Consider the following 15,041-nt stretch of genomic DNA (forward strand, 5'->3'; position numbering starts at 1 on the left):
AGTTTTGAAGTTTTTATCGTCAGTTTGTTGCCAGTCAGGGCAGTTTTTGGTTTGAGTGAAGATTGTTTTATTTCGCTTCGGCGAGTTACCGCAGTAGTTTGGATTGTGTAGAGGCCAGCCAGTTTTGGAAGTTGGTGGAGTTTCCGTTTTACGGAGTGGCAAGCCGAGTTGCGGCAGGTTTGTGTGGCGGCAGTTTTGGAAGTTTGGACCTTCAGTAAAGTGCGTCACTAAGGTGTGGTCGGCGCCGACTTGAGCGTTTTTTTTTGTGTAATTTTGAAATTTTGTTGTTTTTTTTGTGTACCGTATTTGGGATTAGCAGTTTTGGACATGTACCGAATGTAAGTAAGATTAAGTTTTAATTTTAGTTTTTTTCTTTGTAATAATTGTTTGTTTTCCTTGTTGTTTTTTTTTTATTGTGTAACCATTAAAACTGAAATTTGTAATTCTCACATTAATTTCTGTGTTTGTCTTTCGAACGATTTTATTTCCTTTAATTTACTGTTTTCTTTGAATACTTGCCCAAGGTCCATTTTATTTAATCAAAATTCGATTAGGATCGATTTGGAATTTAAGGTCTTTGGTCTAACCCACTATCTGTTAGAAGTTAATAATGTAACTGAGAAAGAGTCAAATTCCTCCTCTGTGCTGGGGAGAAGTTTTGTTCCGAGGAATATAAGGGTTTGAGCTAGCTAGGTTTGTTTATGTGTTGTGTACGGTCTTTTTGGCCTACGGACCGGTATACACAGCAATATATATATATACAGGGTGTTCCATTTATCTTAAGACAGACGATTATTGCGGAAACTAACGGGGATGTAAAAATTATTTGTATAAAATATTTTTCATAATGGAATTCACGGAATTCATTAAATGATACTGCGCATACGATCTGATATTTCATCTAGTTATCATCTGAGTGTCATTTATCGTTAATGTTAAAGTATTGAATTCTCTCGTTGATTTCTTTAAGGTAATAGAAGCCATATTTCCAGTTGTTATACACGTATTTATATCACACACTTTCACATAACTCGTCCCTTAAGAGTCAAGTATAGTGCAACTTACTTCTGTATTCTCATTCTACATCGGAAAATAATAGACTCTCGTGGGAAACGTTTTACCATACACTTACCATTTTTTAACACACTCAAAATGGTTCACGTGTAAAACATGGTCAATACGAAAGTGTGTCTGAATCGGAAAATTTGCCGTTTTCAACGGTGATACGGAAAAAATAAACTCTGAAGGGTACAATCTAAAGCCATCCAGTAGAATTTGCCAACGCAATTACGTGAATGCCGTTGTTGGTATCTTTTTGAGGTTATGCGATCTGTTTTAATTTAATTACCTACCTTTCTTTGGTTTATATCGCAATCCGAAACCCATGAGGGTTGGATGTATCGTTCATGTAACGAGCATTAAAACAATCCTATTGATGAAGTACCGGTCTTATGCCCGGTTTCATAAACGATGATTAAGGTTAAACAATGATTAAAAATATTAGAATGTTAATCGCCTTCGATTACACACTTATAAGTTTCCCATTCTAATATTTTTAATCAGTGATTTACCATAATCATGGTTTGTGAAACCGCCCATTAGTTTCTTAGGTTCAGTTGATCCAGTTAGTTAATCTATTTATTTCTCTGTCTGTAAATGAGATTAGATTAAGTTATAGCGTATAAATAATCAGGTGTGCTGAGAATTTGAATTTTATTAAGTCTGACTTAAATCAGGATGTACACAACAACGGCAAGGCTGTGGACTACATCTGGATCCCATCACACATAGGTATCGCAGGAAACGAAGCCGCAGATAAGTTAGCAAAAGAAGCGACTGAAAAACCAAATATCGACGAAAAAGTGCTCACAACCTACGACCTCAAAATAAGTATCCGCAAAATCCCTCTCTTACTATTTAACTGATAAAAATCTAAATTTGCAACACTCCTAAAGTAATCGGTTTTTTACTGTTTGAATACAGTAAACTGGTAAGCTTATTTATACAGCAATGCTAATCTCGATATCCCTTGCTTGTCCAATTTTGAAATTGATCAAATTGCTTCATTCAACTTTTAAAATAGAAAGTCGATACAAATTCCTAGGTCTCCTATAATGAATGGCACCGTTGATTGGGAGTTCAAGTTTACGGGCAGGTAAATTTAGGTGAACCTACGGCAAATGCAAATTCTTGATGTTGATTGTATGGTGAAATGGAAATGCTTCTCCATATACGTGTACTTCTTTCACGTTCCATAACGTCACGTTCGGATTAATTAATTGGTGCAGTAAGTTGTAGAAGGGAGAAGAATTTTCATAGTCACTTCAGAACGTTGGTGAGTTTCTTTTGGACAGCGCCGTATCTCGACATTTTTTTATCTCACTCCGCTCGCTATTTTCGTGTCGCAAGGGAAGATCTTTACTTTGCTTGGACCTTGATTCTTACTTTCAATTCTCTCTCTTCAATCTTATTATAAATTGTGTGGATCCAACTATATTCAAAGGTATCACCTTGTCAGTTTTCAGACCTTGAAATCTAGTGGCATTGGAAGATTTGCTTTAAATTCAGTTTTAAATATTCCATTCGGTGCCCGTTACTCTATCTGTATATTTTCTCTCGTCATCTCGTGTGAGTTAGATTAATGCATTGAACTGTATAGTCTGCAACTGGAACGTCATCGATAACTTAAATCGCGTGTCACCTAACGTAGGTTGTATTAGGTATCCTCATCCTTGTTTGCCACGTTGTTTGTATAATCATCCTTGTATGGCACATTGTTTTGTGAAACCCATAAACGCCACGTGTGTGAAATACAATTAGATATACATACCTCTACCCATCTCTCTCGTCACGGCGCCCTTGTAACATTTGTTTACGGGTGATGCCATTACAGTTACGAGTGTCTAGTTTAATGGATCAATCTTATCGATGTCAGGTCATAGTTTCTTATTTTACCGGTAGAGGTCACGCAAATCCCCTATTCTATGTTATACAGTGACTTTATAGGAGACAGTGGCGACAATAGTGTGTCTAATCTTTGATTTGTTGTTGAGATCGGCGACCATGTGCATCGAGTTTGTGCTACATGTATATATGATTATTGTGTGTCATACGTGTATTGTGTGTTGCCTACACTACAATGAATTTTCGGTGCAACATGCCGGATGAGCGAAGCTTTTAGCTCCTTTTGTCGCCACTGTCTGGTATAAAGTCACTGTACTATTTTAAATAAGTCTCCTCAACAAAGATCTCTTAGTTTATCTTTTTCTCTCCTCAGTAAGTATTTTTTCTAGTGGAGCTTTTCCGGTTTAATTATTTATTTTTGCTTTGTTGACTACTGACTAGCCGTAGAAAAGAACCCATTAACCACCCCTACCCATCTCTACTTTGTCTGAGCTTACCTACATAAAGATGGTAAGTAATATTTCCTAATCCTATTACTTAATTAAACTATAATTCGACAGCCGCGCTTTAGTTTAACTGGTGTTAGACAATTGAAATAGTTCAGTATGCGTCTATGCGATCAAAAATGAGTTGCTGTCGAATTTTGGTAAATCGTACTTAATTTGAACTTCCAAAGGCAACACGACAGCAGCTCATTCTTGAACGCCCGTTATCTGCTAGTTTAAAGAGGTTGCGCAACTTTTATTGAGGCTTTGATTGCTTACTGAAAAAGGTTTTTAGCAGTTTTTAGTTGAGGTAAGAGTTCGGTCTCAAATTTGTTTCTGTAAAATAAAAAAAGCCAGCCACTTCAACATTCCAGCACTGGTTCGCATGCCGAAGTCAAATGTCCATTCTGTTTTCCGTAATAAAGGTCGGCGAATAAGATGTAGGCAGTGGCGGCGCGTAGTGGTGTGTCTTGGGGGTGCACAATTTAAAAATGGGGCCACGGGCAAAAAGCCGGAGGCGAAAATTTTTTGAGTGTCACCGCAACACGAAGTTTTTTGGGCATATTAAATGGCATAAAAAAGCTTATTGTTGAGACCTCTAAATACTCCAGGGTTTATTGAATTTTCTCGTTTTGTCAATGGCTGCGGAGAGCAAGTTCCAAAGTACCACAAAATTTTATACGGTCTATAATTTTGGATAAAACATACCGGTTCTTTTTTACTTCCTCATTACATTTTTCGATACTCAAACGGTATGCACTATTTAACTGTTGCCGTATATCTTGCTTACCTAATAAATTAAATCTCAATTTAGCAGATATATGATGTGCCTTTGAAGATTGATATTTTTTAATTTTTTCGGATAAATGCACCAAGTCTGTAAAGAAATTCTTTGTCCATTCTGATGCCTCATCACCGAGCTCATCACCAAACAACAAACACGGAAAACAATAGACTATTGTTAAAGGTATAACCGCATAACCAGTCAGTTTTTTCATACATGTCTATTTTAAACGATCGTTTTACGTTTATCGACTTCCTTTATTGATTTTCGATATTTCCAAACTCGGTTTTGGGCGACCCGCATTTTTTATTTTAATTTGATCTTCTAATTTTAGTAAATTAAATTTAATAATTGTCTTTAAATAATGAACGGTAACGTCGCAACGTTACTTGTTAAAACCGAAACGATCAACAAGCCCTACTTCGAAGTCCGGCGAATACTGGTTCACAATAGACCGGGAGATGGTGACACTTTTTGTGGTGTGATTTGCTACAAGTATGGCGACCATTCAAACGTTTAATTAAGTACTCCTCAAAACGAAAATGGTGCTAACTCTCTGGGAGTGGGGCCGTTATTGCGTGACCATTGTTTAAACATGTCGGAAAATTTAATGATTTTGGACAATTTGCTACACAAAATTCTTTGGATTTTCTGGTAGTCGGTGACAAAACAAATGCCGGAAACGAAATGCCATACTTTTCCGGTGGGCCTTATAGCCCGCCATACTCATTTGAAAGTGTCGATTGTTTGTATTTTTTTTGGGTGATTTGCTACAAGCTCATTTTTTTATGAGCATCAAGTCCTCAATCAGTCATTCACGAAAATCAACCTGCCATACCGCAGCAACGGGCCCGCATAGCCGCCATACCGGCACAAAGATGTCATTTTTGTTAATAATTTTGGGTGATTTGCTACAGTATGGCATTTGGATTTTCCGAAAGTTCATGCTCCACATTGATCCATGATATATGTGCCATACTCGTCATGAAGGCTAAAGATGGCGCCATACTCGAAAATCTGTTTTCTTAAAACATCTTTGCGCTATAACTGGGACAAGCAAGGAACCTTGAAAACGACCTTCTCGTGAGCTTCAAAAAAATGATTTTATTATTAAAAATTGGTAACACAATCCATTCAAAAGAATAATTGTTCTAAATTGATTAACTTATCCCGACAAGATATAATATCGTACTCGCGTTTAACAATTATCGTCATCGGTCTCTTTTGTTTCGTTCCCATTGCCCTCGTCAGTACTCAAATCGATTTGATTTTCATTCTCTTGGTCAATGCGATCCAGAATGATATAGGTATCCGACAGTAGTGGGCATGTCGTCGCCGTCGAACCAATTAAATTCATAATTATATGTGTGCGTTAACTTCCATCCGTAATATTCAGGACTATAATAAAATATAAAATATATAAAATTATGTTGAAGGGTATGTCAGATGCACAGTGCCAACTTTCTTAATTATGAAAGCATCTAAATGAAATTTGATACCTATATGCACTTAGAGGTGCAAAATTTGGTCTTGAACATGCTATAGCCATACCCAGGAGCTCGTTTTCTATATTTGTTTAAACGTTTATTATTATTATTATTAGTGTTATTTTAATTTGTATAATGTTCAAATTTTCATCGTTTCTTAATTCGAAATAAACACAACTGCCCTGAAAATTTTATCAAAATTGATCAAAGTCACTGGGTGTTCAGATACTTATGGCGGATAGTATAAACTTGATGGCAGCTTACTATCTACTACCTGCGATCCATTAACACAACGACCCCGACCGGGACCTCTACAACTTGACTAAGAAGTTCGAGTGGGGCGGAGAATATTAAGCGACATAACATCTCGTGATAAAACAAGATTGGCCTGGGATTCATGTTTGAAACTTGATATTTACTTTTATTACACCTCAAACTGTCACGAAAGATTGGTGCCATACTGTAGCAAATCGCCCGAATTTTCCGAAAATTCTTAATTTTTGAAAAAATATTATACATAATTGGCCCATGCCACAGGTATGGCGTATCGAAATTTCTATTTCTGACTATAAAAATAATAGGTGGAAAAATTTATAGGGTGCAGAAAATCGCCCAAAATTATTAACAAAAATGACATCTTTGTGCCGGTATGGCGGCTATGGGGGCCCGTCGCTGCGGTATGGCAGGTTGATTTTCGTGAATGACTGATTGAGGACTTGATGCTCATAAAAAAATGAGCTTGTAGCAAATCACCCAAAAAAAATACAAACAATCGACACTTTCAAATGAGTATGGCGGGCTATAAGGCCCACCGGAAAAGTATGGCATTTCGTTTCCGTCATTTGTTTTGTCACCGACTACCAGAAAATCCAAAGAATTTTGTGTAGCAAATTGTCCAAAATCATTAAATTTTCCGACATGTTTAAACAATCGTCACGCAATAACGGCCCCACTCCCAGAGAGTTAGCACCATTTTCGTTTCGAGGAGTACTTAATTAAACCTTTGAATGGTCGCCATACTTGTAGCAAATCACACCACAAAAAGTGTCACCATCTCCCGGTCTACAATGAGAGTGTGCTCTTGCTATACTTTACAACTTGGACCTTCGCGGGGCGCACGGGGAAAGGTGACGTAGCGTTTGAACGAATCAGAGATCGTAGCTACTGTGCACTGCACAGGAAGGCGGAATGGGAATAATACACGTTCCGCGGTGTGTCAGTGTACCCGTTAGGTTTTGCGTTTCAGATAAGATAAGTGAACTATTTTTATTGCGAGATACGAACGTGCAAGAATGTTAAATACATATTAAATAGAATTGTTATTGTTTTCGTTTTTTTTAAATGATTTTTGGGAGTGCACGTGCTCATGTGCACTTATTGAGAAACCGCCACTGGATGTAGGTAGTAACAACACGCATCATTACATCCGGTCCCTCATATCGGAAAATATACAAGGCATATAATATATATTATAATAACCGATAGTTACATTTCTAATTGTAATTGTCAAAAGGCAAGAATATACCTAGTGTCTATCAAACTGCTTTTGGTGATTAGGCGCAGGTCGATTTTGGTGGGCGCACGCTGTGTAGGTTATGCTGTATGAGATTAAGGTACGAAGGGAAACAACCATTTTTGAAAACCATATTAGGTCTATCTTGCGATGCAGCTCCTACTTGACACTTAATAACAATTTGGTTTCCCTGACGTCTTTATTGTCAAATGTTGAGCGTAAACTGTAAATGAAATAGTTTATTCCTAAAATACTGATCGCTTACTTGTTAAATTTGCTTAGTGCTACTTCAAGTAAAAGAACTGGTACTGGTACGTGATAATCACTAAAATTTTATCTTAAAATACTACATCACATAACACATAAAGCACTTCACTTCTAGAATGTCTGAGTCTAGGAGAAGGTGAGTGGTAAATGAATTAGTATTGGACTCACCACAGTCTGTATCAGAATGTACCACCATATTTAGGTCGATGCAGGAAATGATCAATTACAGATCCACTTAGGCATAAATTGTGGGTGAAATTTGGGATGGACTACAGTGGGACGAGTTGCTTGATTCTTGCCAAATAGACTTCTCAGCAATGGTTAATTTCTATTCATTTTAATTTTCGTCTAGTGTCGGTAGTACATTGAACTGCTGATTCGGATTAATCGCTCTTAAATCCGAAATGTATAATAGTAACCCCGCAACTGTTTTTCTTCATCATTAATAAATGTTTAAAGTAATTGTTTAACCTCAATTTAAAATGTATTAATAAATAATCTTGTACATTTTATACATTAAACAGAAAACTGTTCGCTGATTGCCTCTACAATTTCCTTTCTCCAAAAATAAGTAAAGCGAAGTAGGATCGGTTGCGCTCGTCGAGCACTACTAAATTCCCAAAGTATGGTTTAATCTGTGTATGAAAATATGCGGAAAAAGGAAAAGTGCTTTAAACTTTTCATATACGCATCTCTTACTGTGCCGATATCGGCTATGGATGGTATACAGAGTTCGCTTGTCGATGATCGACGCTGGACTCAACTGTAAATAATAAACTTTCTTGAGACGCTTTTTGTATTTATAACTACGGTAAAGCAGGTATTTGCTTAAAGCACATGGTTAGAAGTTAGTATTAAAATGAGCGTCCCGGCGCTCGCATGGCGTCTACAGAAATAATCGCGATTCATGGTGGCGAGTGTCGGGAACTTATGAAAAATGTTACAAACGCCTAATTCTGTTGCAATTTACGTGAAAGCAATTTCAGTATTAATTGCAACGTTTCCCAAAAAGGAACATCATTCCAAAAAATAATTAGAAATTAATTCCAACTAAACGAATCGACAATACCATGTTGGACATTTTTCGTGGACTCAAAAATTTTATAAAGTTAAATAATGTACATAATGATTCTCCAGTGTTCCGATTGCACTATTCATTTACCAGCCTTATTCTAATTGCCTTCAGTCTAATCGTCACGACGCGGCAATATGTAGGTAATCCCATAGACTGTGTTCATACAAAAGACCTTCCTGAAGACGTTTTAAATACCTATTGTTGGATTCATTCCACGTATACGATTAAATCGGCCATATACAAGAAAGTTGGGGTGGAGGTTATTTACCCTGGTGTTGAAACCAGTAAAAACGAAAAGGATAAAAAGCTTTACAAGTATTATCAGTGGGTGTGCTTCTGCTTATTTTTTCAAGTAAGTATGTACTCAATATATTTTTAATTTAGCTCATTAGGTAGGTAGATTTTAGGAGGAAATGATCCTTAGGTATTCAAACTTCAAAGATTATGCAAAATAAGAATGAGTTTTTTTGGGTTATGTTTATAGAACGCGTCTAATGCAAATCTAAATTTAAATATAGCACAAGCGCCATTAACCGCTAAAAATCTTCTTGTGTATGAGACTACGCATATACATCTAAATCCTAAAATTAATTAACAAAGTTTTTATTTGTGTATAGTAGTGTTTGGACGCCCGCACGTCAACCATAATCTTGGCAGATAAATCAATATTTATTCACTGTAATGAAAATGGGAAATAGTTGTGTCTGTCAACGATGTATAAATATTATTTTTTCCCATAGTCTATTTTCATATCTTGTGATTCCCAGAATCTCTAATGTTTTATATTATTTATGTGTTATTCGTTGTACTTCCAAAATCTTGCTGTGACCACTTCCATTTTACTGGTTACTCACCAATGGCAAACGCACCAATTAGTACTTAAAAGACCAGCAACAATGCCAACACAGGAAAATAACATCAAACCGTCAGTTCATAATTATAATTACCAGTCGTGTTAGATGGTCTGTAAGAGACACTAAAACTATAAGCATTGATTAAATTCATAGTTAATCCAATGGGAAACTATAATCATCTGGCAACGTAAATATTTAAAAAAAATGGTTACACCTGTGAAAGGTTGCCAATAACTCAATTTTTTTAGGTCAAGCTTCAAATATTTATTTTTATTAAAACAAACTCGTAATTTTTTTAAATTTTTTAAAAATAGCTACAGTACCTTTACGTGCAATTTTTCGTAATAGCTCTTGCATGTATGTAATCGTGCTCTATCCAATAGGAATGGTGCATGAGAAGTCATTTTAATGTGTTCAAAATTTAACGATAGCAAATCAAATGCAAGCAAAGATTGTCCTCTCGAGGACCTTCTGCCTGTAACGAAAAATACTAAAATATAATAGCTACACTACAAAATACACAGAAGTAGCACATGGTAATTCAACAAAGCTTCCTCTGTTTCCAAAATTTGATGGTGCTTCTTCTTTTATTAGGTCTGCTGAGGATTATCGTGTGCTTACAGGTATCAGGTTTTGGTTATGACCAAAATGCACTTTTATATCAAAATGTTTATAATTTTGATATGAAAGGAAAATATGAATAACTAATAATCAATACCAAAATAATATGTAAAGGAGACGACTTACAACATTTTTTGTTTACATTATTTTCTAAGGTTAGTCACTCGAACGAAATATGAAAAAGTTATTTATACGAGATACCTATCTTGTTAACACTCCCCGAAATTCGGAAGCAACCCACATTTAGAAAAACTGACTTGTAAATTATGACGAGCCATTAAAAAATTCAGCTTCTTAGTTGGCAATGAATGTTCATTGTGAACATACCATATATGATAGAATTCATAAGTGTAGTGTGACTATAGTGCTGGGCGATAAATGAAATTGTTATCGATTTATCGATAAGTCTGTTTAGTCCGATAATTATCGATTAATCGTTAATCGATAACTTTCGTTAATTATCGATAACTTTTGATAATTATTGATAAGTTTTGATAAGTGTCGATAACTTTTGATAATTATCCATAACTTTTGATAATAATAATCTTTAATTGTCGATAATAATAGATTATTATTGACATCTGTCGAAAATTGTCGATGTCTGATTGTTATTGATTAATCGAATAGCGATAATTATCGAGAGAAAACTATGGATACTTTTTAGCGCATTTTTGCAAATTTATTTGTAAAAAGTAGCTTTTAATCTCACTTTGGCTGGCTGGCTGGCTGGCTGGCTGCAAATGTGGGTGCGTAGAAGAACTCTTGTAGAAAGGCAACGGGCGTACGTGTATCTACAAGGCCGTGAAATTTGTGAACTTTAGGGACATGGCTACATGATGTGGGGTTGGCGACATCTGGGCGTCATCCTCGAGCGTGGTATACTAACGTGAAGGTTTTTCAGTTTTTTCCTATCTTCTACTACAGTTTTGGTCCGATTCTTTTCAAATTGGTGTCGTCGGAAAGATGTTGTAAACGCGCACAACTCCTGCGTGGCGGAATTTTGTTTTTTGTCCTAGGGGCGAAATTAACGACCTTTTGCGAGGCGCGCGCGCGCCTTCGAGAAGTAGTCAACTTCGGGCGCCTTTTACCTTCCGTTGCGAACTCACGCGGTTTAACGTTTCGTAAATCTCGAATCGCTGTCTCTCTTTCTCGTGTCGCCAATAGAAGCGAATTGCGGGTGAACGGGACGTCGGAAGTGGCTACCGTCAAATGGAATGTGGTAGCCCCCGACCCGATTTTAACTTTAAAAGCGAATTGCGGGTGCACGCGGAAAGTGGGAAACGGTTAGTGAATGTAGTAGCCTTCGACAACATCTGTTATTGATGGTTGAGTCGAAAGTGGCTAATAGAATACTGATCTGCCACACAAAAATGCGCTGAAGTCCCTTCGATCTCACACGAGGACTTTGATAATTTTTCATAAATACTATCGATATAAATATTGTAACGTTATTTATAAATTCGGGTTCGATTTATATCAATATTTATTAAACAAAACTAAAACACTATAAAAACCGTACAATTTATATCGATTATTATATCACACACACTTCGCAATTTATATTTCCGTGCTCGATCTCGTTCGATAGTAGACTCCCCCGATGTTCGGTCCGCAACCATTTATACACGCAAGCAATGTAAGTCCAGTACATTCTCGAATGTTCCTACAAATTCCACTATCGCGCGCGTAGAAAATTCCAGAGAATTCTGGAGCATTTCCGTTACACTGCCCCCTTCTTAATTCTGGACGTCTCGTTCAGAAACTGCGTTAGTATTACTTTTTAATGCCTCGTGTCGGAATCTGCAGTCAGAGCCTGCTCGACAAACACCTTTCTTGAAAAAGTAACAGTCCACAGTTTTGCGGAGGGTCGTCCCCTGTGGGTTGAAGCAGCATACTGTAATTCGAACGCTAGTGTTTCTAAAAATCACTTCGATCATGGTTCGCACTATTTTCCAGTCCAACCCATCTAAACCACATCCAATCTTCGGGATCGCCAAGCTATTTATGTCATAGTATGTCATGAGTTTCTTTAAGCTTTTTAAAGCAGACCAGAGGTTTTCATAGGTGGGTTTGCCTTCTGACGTTTTCTTTGAAACCAAGTAGAACAAAGAGCGTTGACTATCTTCCAAGCGCAGTACTTTACCCACTCGTGGTCTTTGCTTTAACAACTCGTCCATTCTTCCAAATCTTTTCCGGAATACGGAAGCTATACCTCTACCCATGCGAAGGTCTTCGGCGACACAATGGGCGATGGAAACGTTAATCGGAAGCTCAAAAATATTTTGACAAATTTCCTGAGTAACGCCAAATCGAGCTTTCTTCCGCTGGGCGTAATTTGACATAAAATCGTTAAAGTTTGGCTCGATCCCAAAGCTGTGTTCTTCTTCTCGAATACCTCGAACTTCTTCGTTGTTGTTGGATCCGGCATATCGTACGAGTCGATTAATGTGGACAACTTTCGGTTTCCGGTGGTTCATTCTGATACGATATATCACGTCATTTATTTTCTTTACCCATCGTTCGATTCATTCTCTCAACCATTCCATCTGACTGAGGATGCAAAGGTGTTGTTCTTGTTTTATTGGCTCCTACCAATCGACAAACATCTTGGTACAAAGCCGATTCAAAGTTCCTTCCTTGGTCTGAATGGATTTCTATAGGAACACCAAAACGTGTAAAGAACTCCTTTACCAACACTTCTGCAACTGTTGCTGCCTCTTGGTTTGGAATGGCGTAAGATTCAGTCCACTTTGTGAAATAATCCATAGCCACTAGGATATATTTATTTCCGCCATCTGTCTCGGGAAACGGTCCTGCGATATCGATAGCAACTCGTTCCATCGGACTACCAACGTTATACTGCCTCATGGGTGCCTTTTTCTTGGAAACTGGTCTGTTTCCAGTAGCACATAACTCACATTTTTGACACCATCGCCGGACATCTTCTTTACGGTTGACCCAATAGAATCGCTCACGTACCCTTTGCAACGTTTTCGTAATACCAAAGTGTCCTGCGGAAGCGCCGTCATGCAATTTTCGCAATACTTCCGACACTTTGCTTCTAGGTACTACTAATTGCAGCGTCGATTCGGTGCCATCTTCACTTTCAAGGGTCCTATACAACAGGTTGTCTTTCAGAGTCAGGCTATTCCATTGGTCCCAATAACTCTTTACTTCAGGACTTGTGGCACTAATGTCTTGCCAGTCTGGTCTTTGTCCGTGGCGCATCCAATTCAGAACAGTTTTTATACCTGGGTCGTTTTCTTGGGCCGTTTTGATTTCGCTTGGCTTCCATTCCTCACTCTCTACAGTTGTTCGTCGCAGATGGCCAATCTTGTCTTCTATTTTAGAACAATGTGTGCAGGTGTCTTTGCACGGTCTTCTTGACAAAGCGTCTGCATTATTGTGAACTTTTCCAGCCCTGTGTTCAATGTCGTAGTCATATTCCTGAAGACGTTCTAACCATCTTGCCACCTGTTCTTCTGGGTTTCGGAACTGCAAGAGCCACTTTAGCGCTGCATGATCTGTCCTTATCAGGAACTTGCGGCCGTAAAGGTACTTATGGAAATGTTCGCATGCCTTTACCATACCCAGGAGCTCTCGCCTAGTCACACAATAATTCCTCTCGGGTTTCGACAGTACTTTGCTGAAATAGGCAATGACTCTTTCCTGTCCGTCTTGCAATTGAGAGAGAACATCTCCAATGGCGGTGTTACTGGCATCGGTATCTAGCACAAACTTTCCTTCATTTCTGGGGTAGCCAAGGATAGGTGCGCTAGTAAGAGCTTGCCGGAGATGTTCGAAAGCTCTTTGACAGTCTTCACTCCATTCGTACTCATTGCCCTCTTCTGTCAACTTTATTAATGGTTTGGCAATGTTGGCAAATCCTTTCACGAATCGTCTATAATAGGTGCACAAACCGAGGAAACTTCGAATCTCGTGCTTGTTCTCAGGAATCGGCCACTCTTGAATCGCTATAATCTTCTCTGGGTCAGCTGTAACACCATCACGAGATACGATGTGCCCCAAATATTTAACTTCTTTTTGGAACATAAAGCATTTCTTGGGACTTAGTTTTAAATTGGCCTCTCGTAATCGTCCAAACACCTCTCTCAGGTTCTTTAGGTGTTCTTCAAAAGTTTTTCCTACGACAATTACATCATCCAAATATACCAGACATGTCTGCCACGTTAGTCCCCTTAGAACTGCTTCCATAAGTCTCTCAAACGTCGCGGGGGCATTACACAATCCGAAAGGCATTACTGTGAATTGCCAAAGTCCAGAGCCTATAGAAAACGCGGTCTTCTCTCGGTCTGTCGATTCCATCCCCACTTGCCAATAACCACTCTTTAGGTCGAGTGTGGAAAACCATTGGGCTCCAGATAGAGTGTCCAAGGTGTCGTCTATTCTTGGCAGTGGATAGCTATCTTTCTTGGTGACCGAATTTAACAGACGGTAGTCAACGCAAAATCTTGTGGAGCCATCCTTCTTCTTTACAAGCACTATCGGTGATGACCAAGGACTATTCGATGGCTCGATGACACCTTGTTTTCTCATGTCTCTAATAATCTCTTCCGCTTCGTCTCGTTTAGCCAATGGGAGTCGCCTTGGCTGTTGTCTAATCGGTTGGGAATTGCCAGTATTATTTTATGGGTGACTATGCCTGTCTTTCCCTTGTCCTGGTCGTTTACCGCGAACACATCCCGAAATTCCACAAGCATATTTTTCACCTTTTGTCGTTGTCTATTGTCCAAATCTGGAGTGTTTTTAATGACCATATCTATCAGCTCTCTTGGATACTTTCCTTTAGATAGATTTTCCGATCTCACAGAGCGAATAGCCGAGATGGGCACACACTGTCCAACTGCAGTTCGTTTGCTTAGCTTAACAGGACTATCTTTCAAATTCATAATTCGAATCGGAACGCCATTTTGAACTTTTACCAGAGCCCTAGCCACTAGAAATTCCTTTTCGTTTAGTGCTTCGACTATCCGTAGGCTTCCCTGGCGACAATATCCATCTAAAGTGGCCATTATAATTTTTTCACTAAG

General features: G+C 38.1%; 1 protein-coding gene across 2 annotated transcripts in view; it reads left to right on the top strand.

Annotated features, from left to right (window-relative positions):
- Nucleotides 1–15,041, top strand: part of LOC116162083 (innexin shaking-B) — a 52,028-nt gene that overhangs the window by 12,874 nt on the left and 24,113 nt on the right. The window contains exon 1 of one of the 2 annotated variants that reach the window (XM_031475615.1): nucleotides 8,307–8,867. The exons of the other annotated variant lie outside the window; for it this stretch is intronic. Coding sequence (XP_031331475.1) covers nucleotides 8,511–8,867 — 357 coding nt within the window. The 5' untranslated portion in view covers nucleotides 8,307–8,510. Of the gene's footprint in view, nucleotides 1–8,306; nucleotides 8,868–15,041 lie in introns of those variants that run through there. 2 annotated transcript variants of the gene reach the window in all.

Source organism: Photinus pyralis, unplaced genomic scaffold, assembly GCF_008802855.1.
Source record: "Photinus pyralis isolate 1611_PpyrPB1 unplaced genomic scaffold, Ppyr1.3 Ppyr1.4_LG10, whole genome shotgun sequence".
In the NCBI taxonomy this organism is placed as follows: domain Eukaryota; kingdom Metazoa; phylum Arthropoda; class Insecta; order Coleoptera; family Lampyridae; genus Photinus; species Photinus pyralis.